General features: G+C 47.8%; 1 protein-coding gene across 2 annotated transcripts in view; it reads left to right on the top strand.

The window, feature by feature from the left end:
* Positions 1 to 9846: 9846 nt before the first annotated feature.
* adamts2a (ADAM metallopeptidase with thrombospondin type 1 motif, 2a) overlaps positions 9847 to 12806 on the top strand; it is a 40220-nt gene continuing 37260 nt past the window's right edge. For both annotated transcript variants that reach the window (XM_081719387.1, XM_035527297.2), the window contains exons 1-2: positions 9847 to 10006; positions 11015 to 11373. In XM_081719387.1, coding sequence (XP_081575513.1) covers positions 9922 to 10006; positions 11015 to 11373 — 444 coding nt within the window. In that variant the 5' untranslated portion in view covers positions 9847 to 9921. The remainder of the gene's footprint in view (positions 10007 to 11014; positions 11374 to 12806) is intronic.

Here is a 12806-nt window from a genome sequence, read left to right as displayed (position 1 = left end):
AAGCACATCTTGGTAGCAAACATCAACACACATGAACTGCGTGACTCATCGTTTGCTAATGTCTCCTCATCGAGATATCCGAGCACCCTTCATTTATAGTGTTGAGAGATTCCGAAATCAAATCCTGAAACGTTCCCGGGGGGGATGTGGGAAGTGTCGAGGCATAGCACTCTGTAGAAGCTTCCGTCCACCTTCTGTCCACCTCATGTTACTTTCCCACCGCTGCTCAGCCAGCACGACACTGGGGTGGGTTTCGCGGATTCAGCCACGTCCTGGATTGGATTGCAGAGGTAATGAGGAGCCTGTGTATGCTCACGGTGCAGGACTGAGCAATGCTGGATCTTCTGCGTGTCCACCTGCAGCGAGTGGCTTCCAGAAATAGACTGTGGGGGAACCCTTTCCCTTGTCCTAGCATTTGGTCTTGCTGTCAGCCCACATCTTACGCTTCACTGGAGGTTGCACGGGTACAGAGTTGCTGGGCAACTGAGTGAAGTCTCGGTGGAAAAAGCGTCATGGAGACGCCGGGGAGGCAGCCGGTGGCAGCTGGGATCCCACCCGCTGGATCCCACCTGACCCCTGATGACCAGTTTGTGCTAAAAACAACAGAGGAAAGGGAAAAAATGCTCCGGACATGTGACTGGCTCATAGATTCGGGCTGTGCCTCGGGGAAGAACAACAGCGTCTGCAAGAAACTGCCCATTCGGGGCCGAGCCATAAAATAATACGATCTTGGCGCCGATGCTGCCGTCTGTTAATAAATGATCTGGCCTGGTGCCAGGGAGGGGTGGAACCTTCCACACACATGTGCAGACTTAGACTGGCGTGGGCCACCTCTCTCACATCACATCTGCTGCCGTTGGGGATTCTTCGCTCCTTTAATCATGGAGCTCGCACACCTCTGAAACTGCAACTCTCTTCTTCCAAAGTAGCACTGAAATCTTGTTAGTATCACTGGCCTTGTTAAAATAACACACTTCATTTTGTTACCTTCCAGTAAAACTTAGCCTTAAAGGCCCTGAGGTGTGGTGACGTCGGTTTCCTGTGTGCTACTAGTTTGACTGTGTAACTCGGTGATGCAAACCTTAGCAGAATGGTTGTGATGGAAAGCCCACGCTATGTGCTGGTCTGCAGCCCAGTGGCACAGTGTAATGGGCCTACTTATGCTGTGGCCTTTGGGAGGTGTGGTGTAATGTAATATAAAGCTTTATGATGTGGGGTTCGGGGTTTGTTTTGAAATGCAATGCCAACTTGTTCCCCTTGAGTCAGCAGTCTTGTATCAGTTTGTGGATAAAGGCACTAGGTGATATTGCCGTTTCAAAGGCAGCACGGTTTTCCATAAGCAACAGAAGCCATTGCACCCAGAAGATGTTCCACGCAGGGACAGCATACTGAGTAAAAAGATCGTTTAGCTTTGCCACCAAAGAGGAAAGACTTAAGATTATTCTTTACCTTCACTCTAGGGCCCCAAAGGCCAAGTTATGAGTTATGATGTATTTACATTAGCTATATTAAAGTGATATTGCAATTGCTAGATGTAGACTCAGAGCTAGAGTTATCAGTTAGATTAAGACAAACTAATCTAGTTTCCAGCAGACTGGACTACAGCAATGGGTTTCACATGAACTTTCTGAAAAAGATTTAGTCACAAATCATTTTGCTGCCAGAATAGACCAGTGCCAAGAAAAATGAGCCTATTAATCTAATTCTCAGACCTTCACAATGGCTCCTGGTTAGCTACAGAATTTACTTCCATGTGTTGTTACTTGTTCATAATCAATTGGAGGTTTCGGACAAAAATACATGCCTAATGTGGTGGAGAAGACAAACCTAGCTGGCTTCTTCGATCAGTGGGGTCTGGTGATCTAGTAGTGGCTACAATCAGAACCAAGCATGACAAGGCAGTTTTCGGCTCTGCTACCCACAGCTGGAAGTTATCTTCCAACTTCAGACATCTTAAAATCATGATTAAAAAACACTTTCTCTCTCTTTTTTTAAGTCTCTTTCTTGTCTCAATTAATGCGGTCCATTAAAAAAACAATTTCCCTTTAGCTTTTATTTTTCTTTTTTTGGTTGTTTATGTCCTTATCCCTGCTGGCGTAAAGCACTGTTTAAATTCCGCATGTTTTTAAAATGCGCTGTACAAACAATCGCGCCTCGCCTCTCGGGCCACTAAGCCAAGCTCGAGGCCCAGTCCCATCTGGCCTTCTAGTCTGGCTCCGTCGAGCTGGAGCTAAGTCTACAGGCTGCTCACTACGGCCTCTAATGGGAAAACACGTGACCCAACCTCGGAATGGGAAACATGTTCTCCGTTGCTCATTCACTCAGGCTGTTGAAGGAATGTGTTGTTTTGGTTACCAGGACTACATGTGAGGTTTTATTCCCATTTTATTATCAGTACCACTAGTACTGTTTTTTTCTTTTATTGAATTACCTATTGTATATTTATTGTTCTTTTTTTCAGTCAGTTGTCTGCATGCTAGTAAGTGGCTACTACAGTATAATGTCATTAGGTTCATTTTATTTTACTTGTCAGTGTGAGTTTCAGGACAGTAGTAATGTTTAAGATTTCATCCTGAGTCATGAAAGATTTAGCAGGATGATTCATTCCACTGTTGGACTACATGTCTTTCCATTTATCTAGTTATCAAAAATAAATATAACTTTCATGGAATCTACTTTGGGTTCAAACCTTAGAATTCCTCAGTGATTCGGTCCTATTGGCAGGGTGTGCTCAAAGTTTGAAGCCCACATTCAGAAACCACTAGTCCTCTGTGTTCAGGATCTGTCTGGACCTAGGTGAAAAGCCAACACATTTTCTGGCAAAAAATGCCCTGATCCTGCACGGGGCGGGAGTTGCCGTGGTCAGCCGGGTGGTCCATGCTTCCTTGGCGCGTTCGGAGAGCCCCGTAGCCCTGTTCTTCTGTCAATGTCACCCACCTTACGGAAGTAGGCAACTCAGAAGGGCCTTGTCCCCTAACCTGAGTGAGGAAGGGAGGGCGATTGCCTGCTCCCACCCCTCCAGTGCTCCCTGGCTCCTGTCACTCCCAATCCCTCCCGCCATCCATCTGCACTCGGTGGGGCTCGTGGGATCCCTGGGTGTTGCTGACGTGCACTCCCGCAATAAACAGAGCGAGCAGCGGGACACCAGCCTGGGCCAGGCGCCCGGCCCGAGGGTACGGGAGTCCGCTGCTGCCGCTTCTCCGTGGGGACCCTGGGGTTTGTTAGAGGATGGGGAAACGGGGAAGGGGGACGTCCTGGGAGGGTATAGGTAGGACGAGGGGATGATGGACAACAGTAAGCCCCGGCAGATGCTGCTGCTGCAGCATTGGATGGTGAAAGCTTCCAGCTCTCCAGCCGTAGGATGAGCAAGGACGAAGGGCAGCAAGACTCTGGCATGACGGAGCGGCAGCAGGTGGCACCAGGTGGTACCAGGTGGCAGCACGGTTGGCCAGACGTGGTACTTTTGAAGGGACGGTGTTGTGCAGCAGCACTGTTTTCTGAGATCGACGATAAATTTGCCAAACCTGAATCTGAACACGTTTTACGCCTGGTCTGCTCTCCAGAGTGATCTAATTAAAGTGCTTCAGGGATGAATGTCAGCCTTGCTAAAAATGTCCTATTATTTATCATACAAAGCTTTTAGGTTCAAATGATCTATTTCTAAGGTTAAATGTGCTCAGCACTCCTTTTGGGAATGCATATACCTGTCAGCCATTTTTCTCAAGGTCTCTAGTATGCGAATATTTTTTGTGTAGGTCATTTTTAATGATATGATTAATGATGACAGCGTTAAGTATATCAACCAGACACAGAGTTCCCTGTTCTTACTGTTCTTGCATCCTAATCCTGTGGAACAGACTGTTCCTGAGCTTCTGTTAAAGGCTTGTGATCACACGCAGACGTGGAGCGGAGTCGTCCACGAGCTGGCCTCCTGCAGGGACACAGGCTGTTTAAAGCGATAAAAGGTAGTGGTGGAGGGAAAAGCCGCCTGTTTGGATGGTTGTAAAAAATATTCTGAAGTAGAATAATTCAAACTAGAAAGCGAGCCTTAATACACAAATGCCATCATTTTATTTATTAGTAAGCCTGAGCTTTCACTAATTCAGTTTGAAATCAAGCTTTGGACGGGTTTTAGGAAGGTATATTAAAAGCCCACCATTGAGGTACTGCGATACATCAACTCCCAACGAATCAATACGTTCCTGTCTATGCTATATCCATTCCTCACAATGCATCAAAGCTGACAGAGAAGTGACTCTACCAAACCAAAGTGCAGCTAGGTAGGTCTGTCTGCTGCCACCCCAGAAGACATCTTTATTAACCACACTTTCCAGGTCTGTGGAGACAGAGGCCTCTCTGGAGAACTGAGGTGGAGGAAGTGAGTGCTGGAGAAGGCTACAGAGAACAATCACCGGCGCTGACTTCTTGCAGTTCAAGGGAAACCATATTCAGTTCTGTAGGAGGTTGTACTTTGGGGAACAGGAAATCAGTTTTTAAAACCGTCATTTGTCATGGAGCACAGTTGCGATTAGGACCAATGTATCAAGGTGGGTAAGGCTGGATCAAGTGATTGGTCCATGACAAATGCCTCCCTCTCTTGCCTGCTTTCTAACTGGCGAGCTGTAAAACTGTTTCACTGGTGCTGGGGCTGATGTTTGGTAAGTTAGAAGCACAGGGCGCTTTAAATATTTCTCTTAAACATATGTTAAAAAAAGGGGGGTGGGGTGGGGGTTATCTGTAAAATACATTTCACAGATGTTTATGCTTTTTAAATCTAGTTTTATCACAGGGGGGAGTGGGATTCACTTCTGCTAACACGCAAAAAAAAAAAAGGTGTGTGATTTATACACTACTCAATGTCATGGGCTCACTGGACTCAGAAATCAGATTTACCGTGTCTTGGATTGCTTACAAAAACGAACAGTTCTGTAAAACAGCAACAGGGGTCGCACTCAATCCTCCGAGCCTTCTAGCGAAAAAATAATATTCTGTCTTTTTTATTCCCCTTCAACATTTAACTGCCTTAAACAGTGGCTGTAACCCCCCCCCCCCCCCCCATCCAGGCAGCCACACCGTCCATCATGTACTGAACACTTAAGGAGCAACAGTGAGGTTAGGGGAGAAGTAAAGACTTTTATTTGTGTTTTGATTTAGTGCTCTGAATCAGGAACAGTTGATGAAATAGGAATGTTGGGGAAGGCTCTGAAAGCATTTCAACACTTCCTCTGGTTGTGTCTGGGCTACTGTATATTTGTCGTGCCTTGGGCAAGCCCTTGGCTCTTCCTGACGTGCTGTTTTCCAGAATTTCCCCCATCTTGCACTCACTGTTTGGCCTGAGTGGGAAGACGGTGGTTGTGCTCTATGCCACATTTCTTCCATCAACCTCTTCCCTCGTTCTCGGATGCCTGCTTTTCCCCCTTTTTCCCCTTTCCCCCGTATTCCACATTGTTAAAACGCTGTAGAACGACGTCAAGGGCCGGTGAGTGTGTGTGTGTGTCTCGACGGAGACACCTCGTCTCTGAGACATGCTCTAATGAGGTGCTCTGATGTCGCAGTGCTTCACCCGTGCTGCGACACTCTCCCTGGTCCACATTACAGACAGCTCCTTCTGGTTACTGTCACTACATTCCAGCCTGTCCACTCAGCTCCCACAGGCCCTTTTTTGGTGGGGTTTGTGTGTGTGTGTGTGTGTGTGTGTGTGTGTGTGTGTGTGTTGTTGTTGTTGTGTCGCCCCGCCTTCCTCTGCCACTGCCGTTCCTAATAGGTTTGACTCATTGCTGCAGAAGATGCAGAAGGCCTTGTGGTCCTCCTGGACCACAGCAGAAGTTTTCTGATCTGGCACGTGGCTATCTGACAGGACCTATTTTGCACAGCAGAGGTGAGCTGTCCAGGTCTGCCTGCATTAAACACTCTAGAGGAGAACAACCTTCATCTGACCCCAGCCAGGACCACATCCAGGGAAAAATGGCTTTGCTTCTGGGACACGTGAGATGTACAGGCAGGCGCTCCCCCAAGCTCAGCCTCCCCTACACACCCAAAAAGGATCAAAACTTAAATTTTTCTTAGTCAACTCGGCTCTGAGATTAACCAAATATGCATAGGTTATCTGTAGCCTGAGCACAGGCACGTTTGCCTGGTGGGTGAGAACAAGGCATTTACGTCCCTGCATGTTCAGAAGTGCCCAGACTTTGCTGTGAGCGCAGGTGTGAATGGGCCCAAACAGCGGTGCCAGGCTGCACTTTATACCTGTTCTTTGTTTTCTGTGTCATGGCAACCCAGAGAAAGCACTTAAACACTGCCTGGAAAAACTCCACCATCCAGAATGCCCCCAGAAATGTGCTAGCCGGTTGTTCCGATCTATTAAAATGTTAAAATATGAACTCCCACCAACCAAATCCAAAAAGAAAACAAGTTAAAGCGGTTAAAACATGCTGTTTAAAATACATTGCTTTCAGAGGGGATTCGTCAAATGCTCACTAACAAGATTTTGTTCCAGATTTATATTCATCTTCCACGATCAGAAGTAAGTTCTGCAGGCTGGTAGGCTGATGAAGAACACGTATCGGTGAGAAGAAGATGTTTTATGCAGCTGCATGCATGCCTTTGGTGCTTTGTGTTCAGTGAGGGAAAGTGAGTTTTATCCATACCTCGGTGTATTACTTTAACACGTATGTGTGTGTGTGTGTGTGTGTGTGTGTGTGTGTGTATGTGCGTGTGTGTGTTAGCAGGGAGGGGCAGAGTGAAGACAGGCGGGGGCCAGAGCGGTGGGAGTAAATGTGAAACACACGTTCTGGCGGGACACGCTGGCTCGGCTGTGCTCTGCCTAAGAGCCAGCGGTGACGCCAGTTCTCCTTCTGCCTCTCCCCCTCTTACTGTCTCTCATTCTCTCATTCTCTCTCCCTCCCTCTCTGTCTCTCTCTCTCCCTGCTCACTCGTAGACCCACAGCCGCAGTTACAAGCCACTCCAGGACACAGCGCGTCCTGCTTTGAGGACGGTTCATCCATCCTCGGAGATCAAAGCCATACAGCAAACATAACACAGTAGTCACGAGTGTTGGTCGGACGCATCCTCTTCTGGGGAGTCTGAGGCCTTACGTGATGATCTCACATGAATGAATCACACACATATGGCAGTCTGGACTGGCAACACAAGGAAAGATTAGGATGTTAATCTTGTGCAGTACATATGTTATTATAAATTAGTGCACATTGCATGCTCAGAATTATCGTGTATACAAAGTGTATACAAAGCGATGTTCTTGTTGATGTCGACTTTTGGTATTGCTGAGCTATTGCGGTCATAGGTTTTCATAAAATACTATGAGGCATGGTTTTGTGGGATAATATATTGACACAGATGACACAGGTTCATTTTGAGGGGCTGATATACATACATTCAGTAACTGCTATACAAATATTACTGAGTACAGAATAAAATGTGTTACAAGATATTTGTTTCCCAAACACAACTGTCCGTACCTCACAACTATCCATAGTTTTGCAGCCTGGGTTAGTGGAGCAGTTTGGTGAGCAGTATTCAGCAGACAGGTGCCCCTGGGGTTGCTTAGGCTATGATGAATATACATCACCATCTGCTCTCAAACTCACGCTTTTCCATCTTTTTTTTTTTTTTTTTTTTATTAATCCGCTGATCCTAAAACCCAAGCAAACCGCATCTACTCCTCCCTACCTTCTGACAGAAACCGCAAAAACATTCAGCTCATCACAGCGACATGCCCTAGTCTCCGAATGTGAATTTCACATTTGATATCTGCCATGAAATTTGGCGTGAACTCGAAGGGGCCCTCCCACCACACCGGTTTCGAGTTCGGCGTCCTGTGGCCGAGGGGTGAGCCAGAGGTGAGTACAAACCCGAGTGTTCAGCTCTGCTTGCCTCCCCGCGCCCATATGCTACCACTCTGTATAAACCAAACAAAGAGTTAACGTGCCACCTCAAACTAACCAGCAGCACAGGCAGGCAGCATTTAGGCTAAACTGCAGTCTTCTTTCCTAGCAAATTGACACGTCTGCGCTTCTACCTCTGCTAGCCAAACGGGACGCTTCTGGGGACTCCTAGCTGTCCCCGCGGACGTCTCATCAGAAAGCAGATCTGTCTTCTTCGCATTTGCGTGTCCCTCCGTCAGCGCTGCCTCGTTCATTACAAAGGCGTGAGTGTGCTTTAGCTAAGCATGTCGCGTTGAGTTTCTCAGCCTCGGTCGGAGAAACTCTCCTGAACTTTCGTTTGGGACCGGTCATTCATGCCCCTCTGGTTGCGTGTACATTAAAGAGTTCAGCCCCCAAACTAGCGCGCATGGCAGTACGGTGTGCTCCGCTACGCCACTATCAGTGTTATTGCTTATTCCCGTACTACCTGTACTGGACCTCTGCGTGGAGGACCTGCGAGAGTACTTTGAGAAGCTTCCCTCAGTGGAGATGGAGAGAGAGAGAATGCTCCTGTTCCTTTCCACCTCAGCCTGAGATCCTTCTCCTGCTAGAATCCAATACACAAGCCTACTAGCAGATTCATTTATTTCAGTAATCCACTGATTAAGTCGTTGCGTTTTCTTTCATTTCGCCATGGGCCGATGAAGCAAAATGCCGTGCTAAATTCCACACGCAATACGGGTTTTTGCGTTTTGTTAGGGTGTTTTTTTTAGGTACTATACTCTAGAGATGACAAAATTGAGAAACTGTGCATGTTGCAAAATGGCAAGACAGTGGAAACACAGTGGGACAGAGAGCTAAACACGCTGCAGACTGTAGAATGCTGTAAAATGTAGAATATTGTAGACTGTAGCATGCTGAAGACTGTACAATGCTGTAGACTGTTAAGGCTCAGGTTAAGCCTTAGGCCCCCCAAAATATGTTTGCCAGTTCCGAGCATAGACCACCAGGGAGGGAATCTGAATCTCACCTCATCTTAATAAAAATAAACTTTTCAAAAGTGAAATATCAGCGATGTATTCTAGCCGTCTATTCTTTAGTTCCCGGGCTCCCGATTCCTCCTGTTGCCATTTTGGTACTGATACCTGCTCGTTCATTCGGCGGAGCCGCCGAGCATCTCGGGGCCCTAAACACCGCACGGTCGCTTGAAGCAACTGGTGATTCAGCCCGCTCATATTGCATCAGGCGCAGAGGCTGTGGTGTCCCCGATAGCCAGCTGGCAGGAGGAAGAACCTGCAGACAGCGGACCTCTCCTGGGGCTCAGCCAGGCAGAGTGATTGATAGAGACACCGGGACACTAATATCTGTCTGGACGGGCCCGGGTGCCGAGGCTTATACTGGGGGGTTATTCTGCAAAGCTACTACTCCCTAATGACATCGCTGCGTCTCAGAATATGAGCAGATCATAGCATAACAGCAAAAGAATCATCCCGATACACCCAGAACAGCGGGCAACATACAGCTACCTGTATGTAGCTCTTAATTATGCAATTCAACCACAAATGCATGCTACATAGGGATGCATGGTGTGACCTGTAGTGACGAGCAATAGTGTATACATTGTTCTGTGTTATTCCTTTATTTTCAGAATGAATGTCTTATATATTCGAAAAAAAAGAACAGCTGGAAAAGCTAAAGCAAGCTGTGGGTACCGGAGGTTGCCAGTAAGATTCTGTACTACTGATTCTTGGCTGTCTGAATATTTAATAGATCTGAGCCAATGGCTTTTTGTCTCGATTTAAAGATAAATGATATGTATTTCGGGAAATAACTAATGAATATATCTGTAGCCTGCTCATCTCTGTAGAGGACAGGGGAAGAGACGAATGATCAGGGAGGGAGGGGGAAATCGCTTCCACGGTGCACTTTGCAGTCCGTCTAGAAGGGGAGGGGGAAGGAGGATCGCTGCTAGATCGCTTATCTGAGATCTGAAAGTCCGCCTCTCGCCTGTGCGGTCTCCGTCTCCGCGGACCTGCCATGGATGTTACGCCTGGATATACATTCTTTATATTTTTGCTTCACTTTCACCACACGAGTGGTCTATATCTCGCCGATAGCGTAGGTATGTGCAGTGCTTTCTTCTTGTGCGGTTTAATCCACTACTGCTGTGCACTTTAGTGTACAGTACAGGGAGATAACGAATCGTTGAAATAAGCGCTAGGACCAGACAGATAGGCTACAGTGCAACTCAGATCTCCTGCGTTTCGGGCAATAGTACTTTTAGAGCTGTGCCTAATGTTTGGAGGGAACACAAACTCGGGAATGTCCTGAATGTCATCAACCTTTTCCATGCCTTTTCGTTTCTCCAACTTTTTTTGTTTGTTTTTTTTGCCTCACTGCCTTCATTCCCGCTGCCAAATCCTCGAGTTAAAAAAAAAAGGTTTTATGATTAACTTTTGAAACTGCGCTAGAATATACTATTTTCCCCAGCGTTTCTTGTTGTTAACTTTGTTTCTTATCGAGCCTTCGGCTCACTGACAGTTCTAAGTACGAGTAGTGTCTGGAATCTCCAAGAGATGCCAGTGAAGCAAAATAGCTGACGGAGGCAGTGTTTCTTGCTTTTAATACTCCGCATAAAATGCACACATTACTGTCATGGACGTTTCTGAAAGGGCGGTAGAGAAAAACTGCGGATTGTTCCGACAACTGGCAGCTCGACTGTGAGAAACTACAGCACGTCGTGCTTACACCTTCGGTCTCAGGCGATGAGGTGAAGGACACTTGCATATGCATAGGACGCTCCCAGCACTCTTGACACAGAGCAAGTCGATGTAAATGTGCTTCAAATCAGTACGCAAGGAATGCAAGACACACAGAGGAAGTTTTCACCTGCAGTCAACTGCACTGCAACGTTTCAGAACTTAGCAATGGTGTTTTCGCGAGGCCTTGCAGCTTGTTTAGATACGAACAGCATGTAAAAGCGTTCTATCACTACTGATGCTTATTGATTTTTGGACTGACTGAGAGTCGGAGTAATGTCTTCTGCAGCTGAGCATGAAAGATGCTCGCCGGTCTATGTGATGCGTATTCACTCTGCTCGTGTGTGTGTCTGTGTGCGCGCCTTCTTCAGATTCCCTGCAGCATGTCCTGAGGGAGTATGACCTGGTTAGGCCTGTGAGCGTGGATGCGGAGGGCCGCTACGTCTCCCACGCCGTCTCGTCCGGCCGGGTAGGCGGGCAGCCGCGCAGGCGGAGGGACGCTCGCCAGCCTGGCGCCGATCTCTTCTACAACATCACCGTGTTCGGGCAGCACTTTCACCTGCGCCTGCGGCGGAACGCGCGTCTGGTGGCCCCCGGGGCGACCGTGGAGTGGCACGAGGAAGACAACCGGACACGCATCGAGCCCCTCCTCCCCAGCTCCTGCCTGTACGTGGGCCGCGTCACTAACGTTCCGGACACCTCTGTGGCCATCAGCAACTGTGACGGCCTGGTGAGTGACCCCCTCCCCCATCCCTCCCTTGCTTCGTTATGTAACCCACTCTTGGACTAAGGTTGTCCTCTAGCCTCATGAATCACTGCGTCCTTTCAGGAGGACACTTTGTCTTCACCGTGCCCTGCATCTCATGAAGCTTGTATTAAGAAACGTAGTGCGAATTGGTTTGTGAATTGAACACTGATCTTACTACAGTCAGTTGTGTGGGTTGTCTGGCATGCTTAGTAGGAGAGGTGGTTGCATTTTGAGAGATCTGTGAGTCTGTAGGACTTTGAGACTAAGGAGCACTTGTACGCTTAACCTTACACAGTGTATTGGATATTTAAATGTGTTTAGTATCTCATATTGATTTGTGATCACTGAATCTCACTCTTGTGCACTCCCCTGCACATTAGCAAGTTTAGGATCAAACCTCTCTGTTATTGGTAATTGACATAACATTGACCAGTCCTGGCATATAAAGAATATATTGAATACATATTGAATATGTTTTTAGATGTGTCATAAGGCATTCCACCATTGTAATTTTTTCTTCCACATTTGCCCTTGACGAGCAGCCTTGGTACGTGTCCATAAATTAAAAATCCGCGTAATTATTATTTGCGTGTTTGCGGTCATCCACGAGTTACATCCACTTGGAGGAGTCAGCGGTCTTCAGTGTGTTGCAGTCAGCCACGGTGAGACGTGACCACACATTCCAGCTCAGTTCCACATGGACATTACGGACCCACATGGTCCCCGGAGCCTAGCATGTTAACAGCTATGACAGCTTCCTCCCCTCTGCAGGAACCACGCGTCGCTGCGGCCTTGGTCACGACACGCCGTTCGGCTGGCGTCCTCTTCCCATTCCGCTTCTTCTCCGAAGCTTCTTGACTGTGAGAGGACTGGTGGGGGGCTTTACCACATCAATTAAGCGCCAGCCCTGGACTGGCCCTCTGTGGAAAAGTGGACTGTAAAAAGAATTGAATTCCGAATGGAATCTCAATCTCGACGAGCACGTGGGCGGAATAAAAGATTAAAGTCCGGAATGGCCGCTCACTTCCCAGACAGAAAGCTGAGAACTCGAAATGGAGGGCAAAACAAAATACTTCACTTCATATTAGGATCAGGTATTAGAGTCGCCACACGTGTCTACAGCTGCCTGTCCTTTTGGCCCCGTGGGACCTCTCGGAGACGGGTTTGCCCGGCCTGCTGCTGGGACGCACAGACCCGTGAGCACGTCTGCACGGCTCCTGGAAGCACATCGCCCTCGCGTGACCTCACATGTGCCAGCTTCTGTTCCCTGCGCAGTCCTCCCAGAGGCCCCCGTCACGAGCTGCAGGGCTTTTACCCGGCGAGAGGGATCTACAGGGAAAACGCTTGGCTTTTAGTGTTCACATGGGATTGGCTTTATAATTTAATTGTACCCGCGGGGATTTGCTGTGCAGGTT

Source organism: Electrophorus electricus, chromosome 8 (genome assembly GCF_041902795.1).
Source record: "Electrophorus electricus isolate QZ-2024a chromosome 8, ASM4190279v1, whole genome shotgun sequence".
Lineage (NCBI taxonomy): Eukaryota > Metazoa > Chordata > Actinopteri > Gymnotiformes > Gymnotidae > Electrophorus > Electrophorus electricus.
This window is presented reverse-complemented; position numbering and strand designations above follow the sequence as displayed.